Source organism: Ambystoma mexicanum, chromosome 14 (genome assembly GCF_040938575.1).
Source record: "Ambystoma mexicanum isolate Mex_15411 chromosome 14, UKY_AmexF1_1, whole genome shotgun sequence".
NCBI lineage: Eukaryota > Metazoa > Chordata > Amphibia > Caudata > Ambystomatidae > Ambystoma > Ambystoma mexicanum.
The window spans coordinates 537272781-537298317 of NC_090940.1; the positions used below are offsets into that span (position 1 = coordinate 537272781).

A 25537-nucleotide genomic window follows, 5' to 3' on the forward strand; every position below is an offset into this window, starting at 1 on the left:
TGGTCACACCACAGGGGACCCCAGGGCCAGGCACACAGCTAGCACAAACCCCACCTGTGCATGTGCGTCGTGACCGCACACCACAGCTGGACGAAGACACGCCATCATATGGCAGCCCTGAAGACTGGCGCTCAGAGCCCGGCAGCCCAATCCCTGCCGGCAACATGTCCCCATGCAGCCCCCCCCCAACAACGCACAAGTGGCAGGCCGGCACCTCCCACACCAGGGGTACCCTTTATCACGGGGGCAGGAGTGGATGGACGGACGTGATCGAGGCCAAACAGGCCAAAGTTGAATCTATGGACAAGGTGCACAGCCGGCACATCAAGGCCATCAGTGCATCCATACGCCATGGATACAAGTACATAGCGTGTGACAATGCGCGCACACGCAGAGTGGTGGAGCAATGCACCGCAGCCCTGACAGGGTTTGGACAAAGGGTGAGGGAGTTGTGCGAGGCAGTGTCAGCACTTGCTGAGCAGACAAGGGAGGGGAACAACCTTCTCCGAAAGCACATGCAGGCAACCGGGTCAGTCCCTTCAACCTCCACTACTCCCACGGAGGGATCCCTTGAGCCGTCTCCTAGGCTCCGTTAAATGTGCCACCTGATGTCACACACACCAGAGGGGCCTGGACAAGGAAAGCGCCCACGACCATCCCAGTCGGACATGGCATCGTTGTGGGTGCCCTGATAACAAACATGCACCTACCTGCACTGTTGTGGGGTGTTCACTGGGGGTGGGAGGATTGTGTGCTGGGTGTTCACTGGGGTCAGGGGGGATTTTGTGCTGGGTGTTCAGTGGGGGGAGGGAGGATTGTTGTACTGAGAATAAATCACGTTTCAAAACTCACAAAGCATGGACAGTAGTGATTGTGAAAAAGTGCTATTTAATGTTGAAGTGACATTTGTTAAAGGATAGTTCCGGGACTTTTTTTTTATTGTCCCTACGGGTCGGCCATGTGTTTGTAAGCATAAATCGGTAGATCGTAGGAAACTTTCCTATGGACCTTACCCGACTTTTCGCCCATTATCGCACTCGAAATCAGCCTCCATTTTGTGATAATCCTATCATTCCGCCGCATCGACCTGGCTCACCTGCCTTTGCGGCACTAAATCAAATCCCCCGCCCCTGAGCCTGACATCAGCAGACGCGTACTGCCCATTTCAAGCACGTCTCGTGTCAACAATCGCTGCGCCTCAGCTATTGACGTGTTGCCATGGAAATGGCAGGACGCCTCTTTCCCCAATAAGTATAAACAGACCGTTTCACAACATACAGCAGCAGATTTTCGATTCCATTCCTCTCTCTGTGTTACTTTGAGTATTCTGTGACTCGTTTCAGTGCTCTGGTCAGCTACCTTCGCCGCTTGTAGCCCGTGTGAACACCTGTACCATCTCTGTAAATTATTTTACTATCTTTACCGCACAATGGCCACAATAATGCCGTATATGTACGAGCCCGAGTACACCGAGGAGGAACTACTGGAAAGGCAAGCACGCGAAAACGATGGGGATTCGGACGGCAGTTGGGAGGACCAGTCAATGGATGAAGAGCCTGGACCATGTCGCATGGACGGCGTCTCCACCTGGTGCACGTGCAATTGGTGCGAGCTAATGCCAACTGAGGAGGAGAACTGCTGCTGCCGTGAAAATTCCGGGTGCTTGGCCTACATTTCGGAAAGCGAGCAAAGTCTGCAGGAAGGCGAGCAAAGTCTGCAATGCATCACCGAGCTGCCAGAGTTCAGGGAAGCCTGCCTCTCACGGACAGTGTTGAGGATGATGATGGTGCTTATGCACGAACTTCGTGGCACTGTTCGTCCGCGTAATCCGAGTAACGAGTAAGTATACTCTGTTTGTGATGTCAGTGATGCCACCACTATTTCATGGTCGTCTCCCACATATAAAATTACATTTACATATCATTCGAACGCATGTAAATTGGTTCCATATAGTGCATTTTCTAGATATAATTTTTTTCTAAGAAAAATGACATGTGTTACCTGAATCGACATTGATAAGAAAGTTTGGTCAGTTTAATACAGTTTGCATCTTTTTTTTTCACAGGTGGTACAGGCTGGTGGCCTATCGTTGCTTCACTTGGTGGCTTCACGGGAGGCTCGGACACCGCGTTCGGAGAGTAATACCTGCCTGTGCGGTACTTGCCATTAGACAATATTTCCCCAGTGACAGTGGACAATACCGCGGATTTTCCCTCGATGTGCTGCAACCTCAACTTTACAATGTGTAATGTTTATTATTTATGTTTAACTAAAATCTAAAATAAAGCCCAACATATATTTTAGCAATGGTTGTTTTGATTTTTTAAATGAATCTAGTGTGTCTCCGTTGAATAGCCTTCCAGTGCCTTGTCTTGTCACACCACATGTCTCCGGCCAGCATCCTCCCTCACGCTGGCCGCACACCTTCAATCCACATAACCGTTGAACCCATATATGCAGCAGTCATACATATATTATTTTGTGGGTTGGCATCAAGCGTTGGCAATAAAAAGCTGTTGGATTTTATTGATACAAAACATGGTTATAGGTAAATAATAAATATGGTTGATCATAATAAATCCTCTTTTTGGGCACCGGGTACAGAGATGACCCCCATATATTCTCCTGGGAGGGTGAGGTATTTATAAACTCACCCCCCTGCCTTCCATGTAGTAGATCCTGCAGCCATCCTCTTACATTCAGTTAGATGGCCTCTCCTTGGTGAGGCCCTGCGGCAAACGGGTCTTGTCTGCACGACCACCGCCCCGATCCACCCCCCCGCCCTATCAAAGGCAGTACGCACCGGGGTACTTGTGCTGGCAAGTGGAGCTGTCAGGGAGCGATAAAGGCCAAGAGGTGCCAAAGACCATGTACACTTCAAAGTGGTCTATAGAGCATGGGTTGTTGTTCCCATGTCTACCTCCAGACCCCGTGTCTCCTGCCAAGCATCCCCCCTCACGCTGGACGGCCCCCTGCAATCCACATAAGTGTGTCTCCATTCACGAGTCTTCCTGTGTCTTGTCTGCACGACCACCGCCCCAATCCACCCCCCGCCCTATCAAAGGCAGTTCGCACCGGGGTACTTGCGCTGCTGGCAAGTGGAGCTGTCAGGGAGCGATAAAGGCCAAGAGGTGCCAAAGACCATGTACACTTCAAAGTGGTCTATAGAGCATGGGTTTGTTGTTCTCATGTCTACCTCCAGACCCCGTGTCTCCTGCCAAGCATCCCCCCTCACGCTGGACGGCCCCCTGCAATCCACATAAGTGTGTCTCCATTCACGAGTCTTCCTGTGTCTTGTCTGCACGACCACCGCCCCGATCCACCCCCCGCCCTATCAAAGGCAGTTCGCACCGGGGTACTTGCGCTGCTGGCAAGTGGAGCTGTCAGGGAGCGATAAAGGCCAAGAGGTGCCAAAGACCATGTACACTTCAAAGTGGTCTATAGAGCATGGGTTTGTTGTTCCCATGTCTACCTCCAGACCCTGTGTCTCCTGCCAAGCATCCCCCCTCACGCTGGACGGCCCCCTGCAGACCGCATAATGCCACGACATATACACCTCATTCATTCACAAACACACCCCTGTTTCGAATTCTTTATAACCCACTTCATATTTCTAATGAGAACTTCTTTGCGCTTTGCTAGTCAACCCGTGAAGGTGCTGGTTATCTGCTCTTAGTCTCTGTGAACTTCCGTGACCACTTTGAGCAAACTCGTCAGTTTGCAACCTGTGAACTGCTCCCTGTTCTACGACAAGAAACTACTCTGATCCCTGCATCTAACTGTTTGTTCGTCAAGGTAAGTCCATGTACCATAATCATTTTGCGTCCAATTTTTTAATTTATATCTATTTGCTAGTAGTCATCAAATTGCATCCATGTTTTCTTTTCGTTCACGACAGTACATGCAAGGAACTAGTCACATGTTCTGAGTTTAGTCAAATTACTTTTTCTATTTTTTGAAAGTTATTGAAATACTTATCCGCATGTGAATAACGTGTATAGTTCCAAGAACCAAAACGGACCTTGCATTGAACCTTTTATGTGTCATTTAATGTTTTAACACATTGGTATTCATAGAGAATTGTTGATCTTTACTTTTCAGAACTTTCCATAATGCCTGCCTGTTCCATTGGCGGTTGCCCTTCGAAGACCCATAACAAATCTGAAGATACTATAATGCATGTTTTCCCTAAGACAATAGATCAGATAAGAGAATGGGTCCGATATTGCGGATATCCAGCCTCTGAGCTAGAAAGTAGAGTCCTTGAAGTCTTTGCGGACAAGAGGGGTGATCGATACCGCATCTGCAGCAGGCACTTTAGCCCAGACATGTACTCCACATCATTGCTAATAAAGAAGAAAACACCGCGAGCGAGGCGAAAATTGCTCTCAACCGCTATTCCCACTCTATTCGTCCACATCCCTCCACTGGTGAGTCAAGTTTACGTATTTGTCTCTCGGCCTTGCGGTAGTGTGTAGCATTAGCTAACAATAATTTCCCCATTTATGTATCCACTCAATATGAAGGCGGAAGATTCTCCATCCGTGTCGTTATTGCAGTCATCAGCCACTTCAAGCGCCTATCGGGTAATCTTACTTAGCTATTCTGACACTGACTTGTTTTAGGCATGTAAATCAATAGTTTTAATTGATCGTGTAATCATTTTACCTAATGGTACACCACAGTACTCGTCCTCTAGTCTTTGTTTTCAGTTATAATTATTGTTATCCAAAATAATGCAAGTACTGTCTTTCAGGGAGATGCTGAGGAGTCCAACGCATTGACGACAACCGTAGATGTCACTCAGATGCTCGAGGTACGTTTCCGGACAGTTCCATCGATGGAGATCATCAGATCTTGCATTCTTGTAGCGTGATTGTTACACACAATGTTTCTTTCGTTTTTAGCCATTGGTATGTCCTTCTGTCGTCGCCCTCCTATGTGTCTTCTTTTTTCAATATTGTGTTCATTACTAATGAAAGTCCTATGTTTCAGGGAGTCGATGGAGCATTAGTCCAAGAAGAAGGGGGAGCATGCAGTTACGGGTCGGCGCAACAGCTTGCAGAAGTGTGCACCGCAGTTACAGCGTCCCTTGATGTTCTTATGCATTTCGAGGTATGGATACTGACAGATCAATCATGCGAGATCAAATGACGTGATTACATCCGCTATACTTCCTTCTTTATTAACGCAAGTACTATGTTTCAGGGAGCTGACGGAGCTTCTTCAACAAGAACATCACCCCTAGTAGTTGATGCAGATCTCTGGGTGGTGACACTTCCAACGATGGAGCAAATCGAATCATATTTAGATATCCATTATTTATTTTAGACAACTGATCATTTGTGCAGGTCTATTTAGATGAGCCGTTGACGCCTGCAGAAAGTTTATGTTCTTTTAAACAAAATAGAAAACCATACTAATGCAATTACTGTGTTTCAGGGAGTTGCTGAAGCGTCATCTTCAATAATATCATCAATGGAAGTCTATGCGGAGCCCGAGGTATGGATCTTGACAGTTCAATCTAACTAGATCAACAATGCGTGAACTATTGTCGTTTGAATGTTCTACACAATGCGTTCATTCGTGTTTTGCTATTGAGATGTACGTATGGGTATTGGTCCCCAAGTACATTTTGTGTTTTCAATATTATTATACATACTAATGAAAGTTCTATGTTTCAGGGAGTCGATGGAGCCTCAGTGAGTGATGGATGTGCTTATCATGAAAATATAGTCGTTGCAGCGCGAGAGGAAGTGGAGACATGCACACACGAGTCGGAGCAACAGCGTCCAGATGTTGAATTTCTAGGCAAGAAAGTTTCAAAGAAAAGAAAGCAAAAGAAGGTTAGTGTCCTGTTCACTATATTATGTTGTCTTTCACTGTCAATAGTTCAATACTGTAAGTTGTGTTTAAACTGAACATCCCTTTTCTAATCTGTCCTCTAGTTGCGAGTGGGTGTAAGAACTAGATCTACACAGACAGTGAAGCGAACGAGAGATGTTGCTTGTCAAACCTTTTGGCAGGGACTTGAGACTGGAGATGCATCGTGCCAATGGGAAGAATATGAAGTGATTGACAACGGAGCTATACCACCACCAGCCATTGATAGTGAATGTCCTCCTGGTAGTTTGGATGCAGTCGGAGATCAATTCACAGAATCCACACCCGCAAAAAATAAGAGCGCGCGAAAGTTGAAGACATTGTTTTTTTCTCCCATCTCCGGACAAGGAACAGATGTTGCAATGGAAGAGAATGAAGTGGACGACAATGAAACAGCATCAATATCACTCAGCATAGCGGAAGACGATATCAGAGATTGTACCTTTCATGCGAGTGACATGTCCTCAACGTTACAGGCCGAACCAGCTGGGATGCAGAGTGACAGTATAAGGAAAGAGGCCAAATTCATTGTATTCGATAGCTGTTTGATGGATATTATTATGATGATGAAATGTGGGCATTGGGTTGGTGGGGAAGTATGTGGGGAGCCATTGATTAATGTGACTCGTGCAATTCGAGGCACTAACCTTAAAATACATGCCACCTGTACACAATATCATCCGTTCGCATGGTCTGCACAACCCATGCTGGGGCAACTGCCAGCAGGCAATCTACTTTGTGCAGCGGCCGCACTTTTTAGTGGTTCAAGTTTTAAAAAGTTACAGTATTTCTTTCAGTTTGTGGGAATCCATTTCATTGCGAAAAGTCAGTTCTACAAATACCAAACCGATTATCTATTTCCAGCCATCAGCGAAGCTTGGAGAATGGAAAAAATGTCAATGGAAAGTACATTCGCGGGCAAACGCTTCAGGCTAGCCGGTGATGGACAGTGCGACAGCCCAGGATTTTCAGCCAAGTACTGCACCTACCACTTTCAGGACATGGAAAGTAAGAAAATTGTGAGTTCGGTGGTCGTGCAGGTGTCACAAAGTACATCCTCAGTGGCCATGGAGAAAGTTGGCTTTGTAGCATCATTGCAAGAACTACAATCGCGGGGAATGGTGATCGACCTGATAGCCACGGACAGACACGTTTCAATTGCCAAGACAATGAGAGAAGAGTACAAAAATATAAATCACCAATTTGACGTATGGCATCTTGCAAAAACAATCAATAAAAAATTGTCGGCTGCAGGAAAAAAAAAAGATATGCAAGGTATTTCACAGTGGTCCAAGTCAATCAGCAACCATCTTTGGTGGAGCTCAAAAACATGTGAAGGGTCGTTGGAAATTCTACTGGAAAAATGGCGGTCAGTAATGTTGCACTGTAGCAACGTACATCGATGGTCGACAAATGAGCATTTCCACAAATGTGAACATGGCCATTTGTCCACAGAGGAGGCACGGAAGAAGAAGTGGTTGATTCCTTCATCACCCACTCACAAGGCCATTGAAAAGATTGTATTTGATAAAACTATAACAAGAGATTTGAGGGGACTCACGGAATTCTGCCACACAGGAGATTTGGAGGTGTTCCACAATATGTGCCTAAAGTACAGGCCCAAAAGATTGCATTTTGGCATGGAAGGCATGATAAATCGGACTCTTCTAGCGGTCTTGGCACATAACCATAATGTTGGCCGTCAACAAAGTAGGACGACCGGAACTTTAGGGACGCTTCGCTACAATAAGGCCTTCACTAAAAGAAGTAAACAATGGGTGATCAAACCAGTGTTTGAGGATATGCAATATGAGTTTATTGAGAGACTTATCGTAGATGTCCTCGATAGGCACATACATGGAGTGGTGAACGAACCTATGCAGGGGACAACTGCATTGCCACCCAACATTGCCTCTGTTCCATGTCCACCTAAAGCAGAGCTCATTGAGAAATACACATCACGGTTTAAATGATTGTAATTTGATTGTCTGTTCTCTCGAGTCTCCTCATGTTGCAGGCCCATTGCAATTAAACCAAACAGTAATATAAATCATTTTTACAAAAATTATAGAATGTTTCCGTATTACAAACACATGGCCGACCCATAGGGACAATAAAAAAAAAGGCACGCAGACAAGATGCCCTTACACTAACTGGAGCTAACTAGAAATGTGTGCTCGCTCAAAGTGAAGGTCAGCTGCTTTGATGTTTTGCTCGGGTGGCGGAACGGCCCACGACCCAGTATAAGGTTCTATTGTGATTTGACCTTGACAGGCCGGGACCATCCTGAAAGACTAAGAAAAGATAATGAATAAAATTTCAGAAACGAAACGATGAGCCACGTTCATTAGAAGAAGTAACGTCGGCAAAGAAGGAGTGGTGTTTCGGGTCTGCCCTACACAGAGACACAATGGAAAATGCAAATATAATGTAAGTAACTTTTGATGAGTTTATACCGCAATTTCATTACTATACAGTGGCTTTAAAGACGGGTTCAGTTGTACTTGTTCGTTCTATGTGGCATATTGTTTTCTACCGCGCACTATCTTGAGGAGAAACATCTGCTTTTACTGAAGCACCTCAAAACCTTCCTCTTTGCTTCTGCTTTCTCTCTCCCTCTCCCCTGCTACAACTGGTCCACTGTCTGCGACCTCGGTCCTGGGCCCTTCCACTCTCCACCTGCACTGCCTCCCTGTCAACCCCTGCACTGGGGGACTGTCTCAGTATCCTACAGCCCCCCCTTCCCAGCACTTGTTCTGCACTTACCTTGCACTTGCCACCAGCTGGCCCTATTTATTTATTATTTTATGCTACTTACCTTGTACTCCACTCCCCCCCCTCCCTGCCTCGCCACGCCTTTAAACACTTGTGTACACCCAGTAGCGCTGTCCTCGCTATGATTTTAATAAGGATCTGATGGTGAGACTAATTTCATTTTTTATGTTTTTAGGTACATCATTCACTACTGTCTGTGTCACGAGTACCGGACACCGGCGGACGGCTTCTACAGCCGCCAGTTGCTTCTCCGCGTGAACAACGTTACCACCCTGACCATTTTATGGGACGATCGCCAAGTACAAGTATGCCCTTACGCGGTACTAACGGTTAGATGCAACATACCTACCGTTGTGGTGGCCTAGTGCCTCGTTGTTGGAACAGCCATGCGATTATCAGTGCGACCGAAGAGCTTATTTTTATCGTAAACCAACACCCTGTGTACTGCACACGAACATCGCTTCCCTCAAGACGAACTAATTTGGATCGAGAGCAAAGAAAAATGCAAATCGCTGAATATTCTCTAAACATTTGATGTCCAATAAACGTACTTTGCCAAATGTACAATCTTGCCGTTTGCTTTTAAACCACGGTTTCACATTCCGAATTGTGGCGCTGTATTGTGAGATGCTCTAAGACCCTGTGTACAGCAAAGGACCATCGCGTTCCTCAATACGAACTTTTTGGAACATGAGCAAATAAAAATGCAAATCGCTGAATATTCTCTAAACATTTGATGTCAAATAAATGTACTTTGCCACATTTACAATCTTGCGGTTTGATTTCAAAGTACAGTTTCATATTCCGAATTGTGGTGCGCTGTATTGTGAGCTGATCTGTGTTGATTTCCGGGGTCTGTGTGGATTCGCGTAGAAGACGCCTGGGCGCGTTTGCCTACGCAGCTCAGTCACGTCACGGATAGAGGCGGGGAATATGAATGTTTTGATAAAGTCTGTTTCAGGGGCGGGGGATTTGATTTAGTGCCGCAAAGGCAGGTGAGCCAGGTCGATGCGGCGGAATGATAGGATTATCACAAAATGGAGGCTGATTTCGAGTGCGATAATGGGCGAAAAGTCGGGTAAGGTCCATAGGAAAGTTTCCTACGATCTACCGATTTATGCTTACAAACACATGGCCGACCCGTAGGGACAATAAAAAAAAAGTCCCGGAACTATCCTTTAAATGTAGCCGTCACTCGTTTCAGAAAAAAACATCAGCCCAACCTCCCCTCCCTCAGCCCAACGCTTTGTGCACGTGCAACACCTTCAGGGACGTCATCACCTTCACTCCCATCCCTCAGGTGGCTGCACATGAGCATCAGGGGGCAGTGGCACATTCCTGCGACAGCATGGCACATGTCAGTACAATGTTTCCAACTTTTTCAGGTGCATACATCAATGCCCGCTCCGCTGCAGTGTGTGGATGATGCACAGAGGTCATGAGCCATGTGTACTGGGGATATCCAGAATCACCTGCAGGGGAGAGAAAGCAGGTTTGGGGGCCAGGTAAGTTCAGTGGGTGTACAGGGCTCAGTCATCAGTGTCATTTTGCCACAGTTGTCATTTGGTCAATAACAATGTGGAGTGTGATGTGCTACAAGCAGCATTGATTCAATGAGGTACTCACAACTTGGTACGCCTATGTTTCAGTATGTAACAGTACTCATTCACTTGTCACTGGGTAAGGGGGCCCTTCCATCTGCTTGTGCATGCGAGAAGTGGCTCCTCATGTGTCATTGCCATTCCCTTTGTCTGCAGTTGCATTTGCTGGTTGTCACTATTCTGTACTGTTCTCCATGCATTTCATTGGCCATTCAGGGGAAAGGGGTTGTGGGTTGTACATTGCCATTACTCAGACTACTTATGTGTGGTGCATTTGAGGATGTGGCGACTTTTGTGTTACATTTGCATGACCGTCGGGTGGGCAGGGTGGGATGTCTGTACTGTGTCAGTGTTGGAAGCCATAGTGCTACTCACACAGGAGGCTTTGTGGTGGTAGGCCTTCCATATGTCACTGTGCTGCCACATGTCTTTTGCATCCTGAATGGGTGTCTTCTGCTGTGTTGGACATGTCCAAGGTTTCTCCTGCAAGGTGCTTGATTGGAAATGCTGCACTGATGGTGCTGCCTATTGACAATCAGGGATTTCATTGTGTGTGACCAGCCCCATCAGTTGTGGATTAACATGCATTACGGTATACATTTGTACTCACCCAGCAGCCATGTGCTTTGCCCTCAGTGCCTTTCCATGTACACTGGCAGGGTACTGTTGCGCAGGACCATGGAGTCGTTGGTGGATCCTGGATAGCGGGCACTGCAGTGGCTGAAGGTGAGGACAGGGCCACATGTCATCTGCACATTCAGGGAATGGTAATGTTTCCGGTTTCTGTAGGCTGCCTCATGTGCCTGGGGTGGTACGAGCGCTACATGTCTGCAGTCCAGGGTTGCTATTACATTCGGGACTTGGGCAAGGGCATGGAATTGACCCTTCAGCTGGTTCACCTGTGCCTCTGTGGCTGGCAATGCAATGTGCTCATTCACATGATTCAACAGTGCATCCAGCACCTGTCCCAGCATGGCACTGAATGTGGACTGGGCCATGCCATGCATCATGGCAACGGTGTGTTGGTAGCTGCCAGCCCCGAGGAATTGTAGCACAGACACGAGCTTCACTAGCGGAGGTACTGCTGTGCTGATGGCTATGCGGCTGCCGATGTCAGCCTGGATTGTGTCCAGCAACTGGGTGATGGTTGCCCTTCCAGCCGATATTCAGTCACCAACTGGCCATCAGTCAGGGCCCAGGGTGTTGGCCTGACCCTTGGGATGGCTGGCCGCCTTTCTGGTGCTGCTCTCCTCTTCCTTCTCCTCATCCCCACCACCCCCTGCACTCCCAGGGCCCTGGCCTGGTTGGCTGGCCTCAGTAGCTCCAGGCGCAGCAGGTAGAATTCCACATCAATGGTCCCGGCTCCAAATGGCAGCATGGTGTTTGGAAGTGTGTGTTGTGCATGGGTGGGTCCTTTGTAGGTCTCTGATTTGCGTTGGTTTCACCTGGGCCCTTATTGCTGTCTCCTCCCTGCTCCTACTGGTGGAATGGTGTTGGGGAGGGTGTGTTGTGAATGGGTGGGTCCTTTGTAGGCCTCTGATTTGCATTGGTTCACCAAGCGCCCTTATTGCTGTGGCCTGTGTTCTTTTACCTCCAGCTTTTTGCTGGGGTTATTTTCGGCGGATTGTCTGCCCCTTTTCTGGCGCTAATTGCGCCTACGCCGGACTTGTGATTGCGATGTTTTTGCGCAAATGGTTACTGGTGCTTTTACAGCCTATGCTTGTACAGCCGGCTGTACTTGCGCCGGCTGTAATGGCGCCGGCGGTATTTGGACTTGTGATCCAACGGACCCTTAAAATCAGCGCTGATAGCGTTACCGCCGATTGGTTACCATCAAACTCGTGATGAGGCCCTAAGTCTTAAAAAGAGGTTTAAGAGGTAAAGAAGTTAGAGTATGTTTAAAAATAATTTAAGAAAGGAAATTTACACTAATGCATAAGTAGCCAAGTATATTTGTTTACTACAGATACCAGAGCCTACCAGAAGGTTGCAGGGCAGCAGTGTCTCATTTGTTATTTTCTCCAAATTCCCCTTTCCCTTTCTTGGGGTTCTCAGCTCTGCTTTTACTTTAGGGTTGAGAAGTTAACTCCTGGTGAGGGTCTGTGGGGCAAGCATCAGCTCCTGTGGAATTCAGTCAAGCCGGACCCTGACAGGATGAAAGGCCCACAATCATTTTTCCACCTGAGCCGATATGGATCCCACAGAAGCATTAGCAATTTCCATTAGGAACATGTTTTGAGAGTTAAAGGAGGAGATGAGGGCTGTGCAGAATGAGAACCAGGAATTATAAGTTAAGTTTGAAGAATTAAATTCTAAAGTAACCCGTAGGGGCGAGGACATTTCATTGGAGTCTAAAGTTTCAGAGAGCCCTAGTAGAGAATTTCCAGTGTTAATCAGAGATGATTTGGCTGAAGGAACTAGTTCTCAAGAGAGAAGTAGGGGGAGCTTGAAAGTGCCTATTGGTCCAGTTCCTTTAGCACCTCCAGAACGTTTTGGGGGAGATGCCAAGAAATGTCAAATTTTTCTTACACAGTGTGAACTTTATTTCCTTTGTAGACCTGAAGCCTTCAATACAGATGCTACTGAAATAGCTTTTATGCTGTATTGCCTTACTGTTGAGGCGGATACTTGGTCAGTGTTATTAGTTGATCAAGAAAATCCAATACTAAAAAACCTGTTAGCCTTTAAGTTAGAATTTAAGAAAATGTTTGACAGACGACAGTTGTCTCAAGAAGTTGATGGAGAACTATTAGAGTTAAAACAGGGAACTAAAGATTTAGTGTCTTACATCACACAGTTTAGATCTTTACTATTAGAGAGCAATTGGCCTGAAGAGAAGCAATCATCTTTGTTTTATAGAGGCTTGAGGGAGGAGTTAAAAGATGCCTTATCCACTATTGTGAATAGACCCACTTCATGTGAAGCTTTAACAGACTTAGTCATATTAATTGATTATAGATTAGGAGAACGCAAGGCTGAGAGTAAAAGAGGAGGTGTTGAGCAACCCAGAGTTTTCCCTAGAGTTGATAAGGGAAGGTTAGAATTTGTAAATAAAGAATTGAGAACTGGGAATGCAGAGAGTAAATAAGCTGAGAGGTCCTTTAACTGAGGATGAGAAGGACAGCAAAGGCAGAATAATGTATGTTTATGTTGTGGTACATCAGGACATTTTGTTGGAAATTGCCCTTGGTGTCCACAATCTTCTTCATCAACTAACAGTTCCAGAAATCAACGAGTGGCTAATACTATCCAAGCTGCGTTACCACATATTACATTAAATGTATCCTTGTATATAAAAGAGGAATTCAAGGGAAGTGGTCCAGTAGTAATAGATTCTGGAGCCATTGGTAATTTCATGGATTGGAATGTGGTGAAAGATATGAATATACCTTACATTGTAAGAAATATACCAGAGCAAGTGAGAGCGGTGGATGGGTCTCAACTTACATCAAGTTTAATTACACATGAAATGATTCCATTGGGGATGGAAATTTGAGGACACTGGGAGGAATTTGTGTTTGAATTAATAGATACTCCACAGTTGAAAATACTTTTGGGAATGCCTTGGTTGACGCATCATAACCCTCAGAATGATTGGGGAAGGAGAGTTGTGAAATTGGATTCTTCTTTGTGTGTTACAAATTGTTTTAAGGAAGAAGTTCAGGCAGATGTTTCCAGTAGTTGTTCAGAAGTTGTGGAAGGTTTGGTGAAATTGGGAGCAATAGTACATTCTATTGGGGCTGTAATTGGAGAATTACCAAAGTGTTATCAAGATTTCAATGATGTGTTTAGTGAAAAGGAAGCAAATAAATTACCTCCTCATCGAGAATACGATTGTAAGATTGATTTAGAACCAGGAGCCCACATTCCTTGCAGTTGCATCTATGCCCTGACTGAGAAAGAGAATCAACATTTGAAAGATTACATCCAAGAAAATCTGACTAAGGGGTTCATCAGGCACTCCCAGTCGCCAGCAGCCTCTCCACTATTCTTTGTTCCAAAAAAGGAAGGTACTTTACAGACATGTATAGATTATAGGGCATTGAATAAGATAACAGTTAAGAACAGATATCCTCTGCCCTTAATCTCAGTAATGTTGGACCAGATTCAAGGAGCTTCAGTGTTTACCAAATTAGAACTTCGTGGTGCATATCATTTGGTGCGGGTACGTCAAGGTGATGAATGGAAAACGGCATTTCGAACAAAATTTGGTCTGTTCGAATATCAAGTAATGCCATTCGGATTGTGCAATGCTCCAGCGGCTTTCCAATTTTTTTATAAATGAAGTGTTGAGGGATTTTATTGATATTTTCGTCGTAGTATACATTGATGACATTCTCATTTATTCTAAGGATCTACAGCAACATGAAGAACATGTCAAGAACATTTTACAGCGACTAAGAGAGAATACATTATTTGCTAAGTTAGAAAAAAGCCAATTTCATACCATGGAGGTGGAATTTTTGGGTTTTATTCTTTCTCCCAAAGGTTTGGAAATGGACATGAAGAAAATTAAAGCAGTAGAACAGTGGCCAATACCAACTTGTGTTAAAGATATTCAAAGCTTCCTGGGTTTTGCAAATTTTTACAGGAGGTTAATTAAAGATTTCTCTCAAACTGTTTCTCCCATCACCAAATTATTAAAGAAAGGAATGAAATTTGAGTGGAAGGATGAAGCGGATCAGGCCTTTAAAAGATTGAAGAACTGCTTTACATCAGAACCAATCTTATTACACCCAGATCCTTCCCAACCAATTTTTGTTGAAGCAGATGCTTCTAATACTGCAATTGGTGCTGTACTTTCTCAAAGGCATCCTGAAACTGGGCAATTACATCCTGGGCCTATTTATCCAAGAAGTTGCTTCCAGCTGAGATGAACTACACAATCACTGATAGAGAACTCCTGGCAATCAAGAGGGCATTTCAGGGATGGAGGCATTATCTGTTAGGAGCAAGAGTTACAGTAACTGTTTTAACTGATCATAGGAATCTTCTGTTTTTGAAATCTGCTTGAATATTATCACCTCGACAACTTAGATGGTCGCTTTTCTTTTCTGAGTACGATTTTGTGATAACATTCAAGCCAGAGCGGTTAAACGGTAAAGCGGGCGCTTTATCTCGACAAGGTTCTTCAGAAGAGATAGAAAATCAGTTATTACCTGAGCCAGTGATTGCAGAAGATAGATTTATTCTGAGTACTACAAAGCAAGAGGATTTGCTTCTTGAGAAAATTCAAAAGGAATTACCTGAGGAGGCGATTCAATCTTGGCTTGCGGAGGATTCAGGAAGACATTTAATTGATGGATTTCCATGTGTCCACTCTAAAATTTACCTTCTAAGTAAGGAACTGCAAATGGAAATTATGCAAGAATGTCATGAATCAGAATTGGTGGGTCATCCTGGAATTCATAAGACAATTGAATTGGTGGGAAGGAAGTTCTGGTGGAAAGAGATGAAACAAGATATTGAAGACTATGTGAAAACTTGTGAAATCTGTGCTCGAGTTAAGTCTGGAGGAGGAAAACCATCTGGATTACTCAACCCGTTACCAGTACCCCCTAGTCCTTGGTTTACAATCTCTATGGATTATATTGTAGATCCTCCTAAAGATCAAGGTTACACTACAGTATTAGTAGTTGTGGATTTACTGACCAAAGCTGGGCATTTCATTCCCATGAAAGGAGAGGCCTCTGCAAGGAATCTGGCAAAGAGTTTTTTGCAAGAAGTGGTGCGACTGCATGGATTACCAACACAAATTGTATCAGATCGAGGGTCTCAATTCATTTCTAAGTTTTGGCGAGCTTTCTGTAGGAAGTTGGGGATTGAGATAAAGCGTTCTTCAGGTTATCATCCACAAACCAATGGCCAGACGGAACGAGTAAATCAGGAGTTAGAAAAATATATTAGAGCTTTTTGGCAGGAGAAAGGGAGCTGGGTAGATCTTCTTTGGTTGGCAGAGTTTAGCTATAACAATTCTGTCAAGGATTCTACTAGTTATTCTCCTTTTTTCAGTAATTCTGGTTTTCATCCATGATTTTTTAAAAGAAGTGTTACCATCTGAGTATTCTAATCCGGAGGTTGAGCATCAATTGACTTGTATTAGAGATGGTTTAGTGAAAGCTAAGGAAACTTTGGAGAAAAGTAAATTAAGGTTCAAGACTTTTGCTGATAGAAAACATCAAAATGCACCGCATTATCAGGTGGGTCAAAAAGTTAAAAGGAAGAACTAAATTTAGTCAGAGATTTATTGGCCCATTTGAAATAGAAAAAATAATAAATCCAGTGGCAATCAGGCTGAAATTACCTCCCAGTATCAAAAGTCCTCCTACATTTCATGTCAGCTTAGTGAAACTTTGTGTGTCAGGAACTAGATTGGGAAAACCACCACCAGCAGTTTATACAGAGGAAAATGAAGAAGAATTTGAAGTCAAGAACATTTTAGATTCCCGGTTTGTTAGAGGTACTTTCCAGTATCTTATTGATTGGAGGGGATACGGGCCTGAAGAACGATCTTGGGAGGATCAGACAGATGTACATGCCCCTCAATTGATAAGGCAGTTTCACAGAAAGTTCCCTGCTAAGACAGGCCCTGGGACAGGGCTTTGAAGAGGGGGTACTGTAAGGGCTGGCTGGAGTAGATGGTTAATAACCAGAAATAGTATGTACATAGAATTAACATTGTGGTTGCCCAAGTCAAGATGGAGAGAAAGAAACTTAATCTGATTGGTTTAAGGAACAATGATATGTTTGGTTTGTCTGATTGGTGGAAAGGATAATGGGATGAATTCTTGGGAGGTGAGCAAGATTCTAGACTGCCTTTCATTCATAGTAATTCAGTGGCTGGTTGTACATTAGTTAAGCTCCTTAAGTAAGGCCTTTCAGAGCTCAGAAGATTTACTAAAGAAGTAAGAAAATTGATTGCTGTGCCAGAGTGAACAGGTGGGATCGTTCCTTTTAAAAGTTCAAAGACTATCACAGTGAATTTCCATTTTCTCATGAGGAACTTAAAGTGTTAAGAAGTTCTTTAAAGTTTACTGAGAGAAAACGTTTATACAGTTTTAAGACTATAAGAAAACAAGTGTACACACTGTGCGTGCAAGTTTAAATGTTGTTAACCGCGTGAAAAGTGTTTCAATACAGTTTAATGCGCACGCCAGCCTCGTGTCTTCAGCAGCGTCGTTATGGGAGCGCGCGTGTTCGGTGTGCAATAGAGCGCAAGTTGTTTTTTAGTGCGTGCACAATTTTCACGTGAGTGACGTTGCGTGTAATAGCACGTGTTCGGTGTGCGATAGAGCGCGAGTCCATATGAACTGAGTGCAAGTTGTTTTTCAGTGCGTGCACAAGTTTTCATTTTAGTAGCGCTACGTACAAATCGCGTGCGTGTGTTTTGTGAAGGTGCATGTGAGATTTTTCAGCGCGAGGACAGTTTTTTCACGTCTTGTGGTTTTGCGTGTTAATCGCATGAGTGCACAGAGCGAGTACGTGTTTTCAAAACACGTGTCAAGAAACTAACTATACGTACGTACGTGTAAAAGAAAAATTCACACGCAGAAGGAGCAGCAGCATTCAAGAAAGTTTAAGAGTTTCTATTTAAATGTAGTTTTCAGACAAATGGGAATTCTATAATTCAAAGAAAGACTGCATTTCTCAAAAGCATTTAAAACTCAAACTTTTTAGAGTTAAATGAAATTTAAAAGCAAAGAAGAAAATCTAATTCTGTAAGGTGTTTGCAAGAGTCATTTACTTTAGGGTTCTAAAGAGACTTGAATGGCAAGTGGCAATATGTACTAAAGCAGCACAACAGTTTACAAGATATTCAATACAGTTAATTAACCTCCAAGTCTTAAAAAGAGGTTTAAGAGGTAAAGAAGTTAGAGTATGTTTAAAAATAATTTAAGAAAGGAAATGTACACTAATGCATAAGCAACCAAGTATATTTGTTTACTACAGATACCAGAGCCTACCAGAAGGTTGCCGGGCAGCAGTGTCTCATTTGTTATTTTCTCCAAATTCCCCTTTCCCTTTCTTGGGGTTCTCTGCTCAGTTTTTACTTTACGGTTGAGAAGTGAACCACAGGTGAGGGTATGTGGGGCCAGCATCAGCTCCTGTGGTATTCAGTCAAGCCGGACCCTGACACTCAAACACCTGTAGATTCTGCAATAATCAAGAGCACGTGGAAAACATAAAACAGCTGCTTTTGGAATGTCAGGGAACATGTCCAGCATGGAAAATGCACCTGGGTCACATATTTAAAAACCTCCACCATTATGACAGAGAAGAATGATGGGCCAGGTTGATGAGCGGTGAGAAGATTAGCTAGGTGCTGGCCACCGTCCACTTCTTCCAAACTTTGGGCCTAAGCAGGCCTCTGGGGGCCAAGGGGGCCCTCGCAGAGACGAGATCAAGGGACTGCTAATTAAAACAAGACAGCATGAGTCAAGCAACGCATAAACCCCTTACCTATGGTGGAAGACTTTGTTTAAAGACTGGCAAAGGGGAATAACAACAAGAGCTTACCGTTGTTTTTGCGAATTGTCTGTCTCAAACTAACTAAGGATGGGATAGCCAGAAAGGATCTAAGGAATGTATTATGTACATTGTTTCATGTACATTTGTTTTTTTGTAAAAATTGAAATTTAATTAAATCAAATAAAAAATTAAAAAATTAAACATAAATTGGCTTTGCATAACCACCCAAATTGCACAGGACAAATGGCATGCACCTTTAATGAAATCAAAACACACACAAAACCAAGAGAGGATATTTTCTTCTAATAGAGTTTTTGAAAACATTAAACGGTGTGCATGTTTTAAACACCAAGAACCACTACAAATGTTTTCCCTGTAACTTGCAGTACCGAAATGGGACATTTCACCTTTAGTAGTTTGTTGTTTTGCATTAGGTGATATAGTGCATTGGTGAAGTGTCTGGCCTGCAAGCCTGACGATTACGGTTTGATCCCTGAGGTTGACTTGAATTCATAAGTTCAAAGTGGACATTCAATGTTTCTGATTTTAGCTGGGGGCGGGGGACTCAGTCCACCCTCTGAAAAAAGTGGGTGGACTACGTCCACCCACGTGTACCCTCGACTTTAGCCCTGGTTTTGATGGAACTCTTCAATATTTGCTACAACAACTGATTTAGGGTTCCTGAATAGGAGGTAATCGTACAATACAATAGACATCCTGCAATATTCATGGTTATGAAGTAGAATCGGATGTTAAGGAAGCAGAGTTGCAGCGAACAAGACACAAGAAGGTATTCCTCAGAGCGTTTTGTAATGAAGCACATGTATTAAAGGAAACAGGGGAAAGTGAGTACATTTCTTGGGAAGAAAAGTAATATCAGTAATATCTTTGTATTCTGCTTTCTTTTTCCCTTCTGAACAGGAGAGATGCACAAAATACACTAGATAGAAGAAGTCAAGCCAAGCTTGTGCCTTTTTTTATTTTATCCTCTTTCCCTTCCCCTTCGGTGTGACCAGTCCTAGAAGTACTGTCAAAGTTTATGGGGCAGAGCGTCTCGGGGGGGGAACAGTGGGGTTCAGCATCTTCCGTGCAGGAATCAAGTACGGACCTGAGTCAACCTACGTTTGTTTTTTAGGCCCAAGCCATGAATTTGGGTTGCTTATCTTCAAATGGGGAATGTGAAGAACTGACTGTATTGTATATGGCAATGAGGAACCATGATGTGAGGAGTTAGACCATCCGCACGGGAAGTATGCGCTCGCATGGGCTTTTTTGAAGTCTTGTTATTAAAATCAACGATGGGAGATCAACCTCAGAAAATGTGTGGCGCTAACCCGCACACATTTTCCTCTGCTCACAGCACAACAAACACATAGTCATGTGTACTCTGAGGGGACACAGCCTACAAGGCGCAGTTCTCCCTGTCACATTTAGCTGGGATGTGACAGCCACAGGTACATCAAAGCATCTCTGAAGGGGCAAGGCAACACCTTTTACGGCCATGGCCAGCCTAATTAAAATATCAAAGGCTCCATCGATCCACCCTGTTCAATTGTCTTAGTTCTGCTGGTGGCAGCGCATACTGATGAGAGTTAATTGAAACAGGCTTGCGATAGGCCTGATCGCAGAACTGACAAAAGGGGACAGGAAGCCCAAACACCTCTTTGGTATGCAATGTATCAACTTGAAGCTAGCTCTCACCCCACTGTATGAAGGGCAGTGAATGGCATATCTGGAACCACTGTTTACAGTAGGAAACCCCTGCAGGGAACCCCCTTTCAGAGGGTAGAAGTATGTGATTTGATGGAGACAGAAAGGCTGTTCTCCCCACAAACTTCAAGGGAGACCTACGCTTTGATCAGGAGTCACAGAGAGCTCAATTAACCAGAGAAAGACTTTGATTCACAACAGACAGGAAGATGAGTAAGATGTCTTAGTACATGTTGTCACCCCTTACCTTTCCTGTTGCAAAGCACTCTGGTTATGACCTCACGCATAACAGAAGAATGTTGGTGGGGACCCAATATTGGTTCATTTAGGTAGGCTTAGCCTGCACCAATCACTGGGGCCCATTTGGCTTTAAAAGAAGGCTGAGCCCCTCACTTAGATCATCCGACGACTTTGAAAGGAGTAAGAAGGGGCTCATTTGGACCCTGCTTGAAGGTACAGTCTGCCTTACAGCTTACGCCATTGAAGGAAGGCCAGGATTTCCAAGAGGAAGCAAGATCCCTCCCCTAAACATCTCACAGGAAACAGATGGAGATACCGGAGTCAGAGGACCCGTCAGGCAGTTCCAGAACTGGTACCCAACCAGCACACAGTGTGCCATGCTAGGTTCTGCCAGTAAGCATCCCAGATGGGAAGTGCCAGAGAGTCTAGGAACAAAGGACAAGGACGTTGCTTGCACTCTCCTCAGCTTTGGGCCGTCTGCCTTAAAGGACGACATGAGCCATGCGAAGAAGCTAGGAGGAGTGTCACAACAAGCATCAAACAGTGTCCATCTTTTAAGGACATTTTCGAGGCAGTTGAGCCCTCGAATCGCGACCGACTGCCCACTGACTGTTGTCATGCTGCAGTCACTAAAGCCGTCCGAGACGCCTCGACCAGCGGTCCAGATCCACCAACCAGCACAGAGACCACGATTCTTGATCCTGAGCCACCGTGTAGGCCAGCCTTGCTTGCCGAACTGCCTGCTGTCTGATACCCACAGCTGTCTCCTGTCTTGAACTCTGACGCAGGAGGTGCAAAGCATCCTGGAACCAACTTGAAGCTGTTGAGCATCAAGATCATCTCAAGCACCAGGTACATTGTGGTTCTGTCCCCCTGTTCCTTCTCCGAAGCCCCTAGTAACATTTAAGACCCTTTGCTGCTCCCTTGGTGCTGAAACCAAATAACCTTGAACAGTTAAGATTGCTTTACCGACTACCCTCCTGTCAGTATCCAGAGTGCTTCCCTTTCCTTCGTGAAACTGTCCTCTGTGTTCCTTTACAGGGTGGGTTGAATTTTGTAGTGTGCTAGAACTGTCTGTTGTAATAAGAATAAAGTAGATATTTTTATCCAACCTTGACTGGACAGTCCCTTTTATCATTGGGTAATGGTATTTTCGCTGTGTTGCAACTAACCAACGATCCAAGACCTTGCAGAGATAAGCTGTCCGTTCCGTCCATGTTACCAAAATGGGACAAGGAGGTTTATAATTTAATTGTGTTTCCAATCTGTTCGGATCCCTTCTGGTATACTAGCGGTGTGGGGATGATTGATGGTTTAGATATCGACATTCATCCCTGGACCGCTGGTGCTCTGGACATTGATTCATCACAACGTATGCAACTAAAAACTCAACTGGGTACATTGCCTATAATGCTTTTATAACGCACTTAATAACGGGACGGTTTTTAAGCATGAGCCCGGGATTAGAACATGTGTTGCTATGTGTGGGTCTTGCTTTCAAGATAAACACGCCCCAGAGCTATCCTCTGGCATGTCCATTTCAATCAGACCCTTTGTTAAGGAATTAATAATGGTATATGGCAAGGGCTGGACTCAGCTCAGCTCAGAATGATGAACTCAGAGAGCAATGTCGTCTAAGGAAGAACACGTTGCGCAACTGATTAATTTAGTGCTGAATTAGAGATGCCGCTTACCAGAAGGAGCTAGCTCAGACTCCCCAAATTGAAGAAACAGTAGCAGAAGGAGGAACTGTTGTGGATTAAGATATTTCCCCCAACCATACCTCTTCAGCCCCTTCTTCCAATCAAACATGTCTCATACTAGGGTAAGCTTCTTAGCAGCATCATCTCCTGAAATGGTATTCGTTCACTGAAGTCAATTGAAGCTGGATATAAGGAGAGCATGGCTGGCTGAGCAGAACATTGTTTGCAACTTGTACCCTAGCTCCCCCAGCATCAGGATACATCATGTACCCCATTGTTCCCAATGTGACTAATCTGATATAGTTAGGTATGGGGTTTCCACTGTTTGGTGGCAGCGTTTATCTAACTGTACGTGTTATAATGCCTCACCGAATATGTATGCTTCTGTTAACTCCCATTCAAAATCCAGTACATTTAAAAGGTTCATACAATTACTAAACTGTAAGACTAATTATTAGAAGGAACTAACAGTTATACAATGCTCTGCTTCCATCTTGACAAGCTCAGGCCCAGGAATATAGGGCCTTGCTTACTTCTTGGCACTCTTACTCACAAGCATTGCTAGCTCCTTGTTTTGGTTTTTGGTCATGAGGCAATATTCTCACCCTCCAGTGTGGGTCACCCTCCTGGGCATTACAAACCTACCAGCAAGTATTCTTTTCACCCTTGTTTAGAGTTTTTGGAAGGTTTATATTGTGAATGGTATTTAAGTACTTACAGTGTCATGGACTGATTCCGTAGGTGAATTATCCGTACGTGATGCCTATAAGGAAAGAGAAAGTCATAAAACATTTAAGCATATGCAGCAAAACTGATTCAGGTACAGTGTTTTAAAATGTGTCTCCCTCATATTAACCGGTAGCTGATAAGTGTGTTGTCAGCGGTGTGGATATATTTGTATACTTTATTAGCACCTGGCGAGAATCAATGAGCTTGTTACAAGCAAGCTCATTGGCCCTCACCTGGGCCTTACCTTGCCGAGAAGGCTCCGAGCACCCCCGGTCCAGAGTTCTTTCTGCGAGTAGCCGCCATGGAAAGGGAGAAGGGACTACGTGTAGTTCCTTCGCCCCTTCCATGGCGGCCATTTTCTTTATTTTTTTTTAGATTGATTTTAATGGAAACCATGGAAAGAGAGAAAGAACTACAATTAGTCCCTTCTCTCCGATCCCTGGCAGCCATTTATTTTGCTTTTTTTTCTCGAGTCGAGAAACGGTTGCAGCAGCAAGAAAAAATGCAAATAGTACGATGTGACTGGGTACTAATGGCAATATGACCCTTGGAGGGGGGCCATTACCAGTCGGGTGATGCCCCCAGGGCTCAGTTAAAGCCCTTGCTTCACTCAGGATTCTAACTATGGCCCTGGGGGCATTACCCGACCGGTAATGGCCCCCGTCCTCGGGTCATATTGCCTAATTACAAGACATAGGGGGTCATTACGAGGTTGGCGGGAGCTGCTGCCGGAGTCATTAATTTTTTGGCAAGCGGGAATGGGCAATTACCGGGGCATTAGTGCCCCGGCAGACCCAGTAATGCCCCATTCCCGGGCGCCAGAAAATATTAATCCCCATTCCCATTTGAGTCCCATTGGACTTAATGGGAATGGGGAGGACGGATGCACCGGCACCATTTATGAATGGTTGGCTGTGGGGTGAGAGGGAGGGCCAGGTAATGAGGGCAAAGCCGAGATAGCCGTGTCTATGGACGGGACCGAGAGGCTTGGCTGGAGATTGGGGAGTGCAAGGTGTTCTCTGACTAAGGAGAGGAATGTGAGCGAGATGGAGGCAGTGTAAGGTAGCTATGGGAGTAACAGAGGTGCGATTCTCCACTTAAGAGCAGGTTGTGGCGGTGGAGCAGGCCCAAGAATGGTGTTTTTCCGCACTGCCAAACGGACGGCCAGGAAATCGGTCATCAGTGAATCTAGCCTGCTGAAAATACATCATACAACCTAGTTAACACACAGTCCTCAATTACTGAGTGGTCTCATTGTGAAATGATGAAGCCAAAAGTCTACTTCTATTGATAGCCTTTTAAGCTAAATGTGTCCCATTGTAGTGAGTTTGATAAATAAGATATATTTCCTTTTTTTGCATGTTGTAGAAATACATATTTAATCTTAAACATCACTATTTTCCCCAATAGACACACTCATAAGTGCCTAAGAATAGATTAGAACACTCAGTGTATTGGCATGTAGATTATAGATCCGATGTTCCAATTAAACCTGCTAAAAGTAACCATTTGCAATAAAAAATATAGTTAAGAACAGGTATTTACCATAGCAAGGGGAACCTCCACAGGTTGTTGGTCCTGGCAGAAAACAGAAAAGCAGCAAATGTTAGGATCATGTGTACTTTATATATGGACACACTGTCTTCAAATTCTTTGACCACACACAAAGAACACCCATCTCTCTCTTCTCAAAACAAGAAGCGTTGCTCATCATCTTGGAAATAACATTTGAAATATGTCCACAGGGAAACCCCCAACCATCGCTGGTACTGTTTGAGACTCCCAAATTAATGCCACCAACCATAGCTGTTTCAAAGCAGCTCCATAATCATCACCATAATCAACTATCATCTTCAGTGCCAAACATATGAATTAATATACTTCATAGGGATTCCATACTCAATGTTTTAGCAGGCAACGAAGAACACTTTACTTACCTCTGGTAATGTTGTTTATGATGGATGTTCCTCCCACCAAGTCCTCATATTTTATATATCTGATATCCTGCTTGCAGCTTCAGAAACTTTTCGAAAGTGAAGGTGCAGTGCGTCGTCGAGTAGAGGTCCCCTCAGTGGCTTCCATCCCGCTCTAAGCCATGATGTTGATGCTAGTGTATATAGCGCGCACTGCGCATGTTGCCTTAGTTCAAGTTTCTCCCCTCTTATGCACAGCTGTCTCAAGGATCCAAGAAGCACCCAGATGTTGGAAGGGGGAAGGTTTATTTGATGGTAATTCATCCAAACAGAGGGGCAAGCTGGGAGGGCAGTGAGGAATCCATGGGAGAGACATCCATCAGAAAGAACATCACCAGGAGCAACTAATTTGTTCTTCTAATGGATTGTTTCCTCCCACGGATTCCTAATCATTGATAGACTTCCAAAGCAGTTCATAGATGGAGGTGGGATCAAAGAATTTACTTTTGATTTA

At 44.5% G+C, this 25537-nt stretch overlaps 1 protein-coding gene across 1 annotated transcript in view; it reads right to left on the bottom strand.

The window, feature by feature from the left end:
- LOC138527211 (retinitis pigmentosa 1-like 1 protein) overlaps positions 1–24683 on the bottom strand; it is an 823506-nt gene extending 798823 nt beyond the window's left edge. The window contains exons 1-2 of the mRNA XM_069638329.1: positions 24656–24683; positions 23100–23144 (exon numbers count right to left, since the gene is read on the bottom strand). Coding sequence (XP_069494430.1) covers positions 23100–23144; positions 24656–24658 — 48 coding nt within the window. The 5' untranslated portion in view covers positions 24659–24683. The remainder of the gene's footprint in view (positions 1–23099; positions 23145–24655) is intronic.
- Positions 24684–25537: the final 854 nt, after the last annotated feature.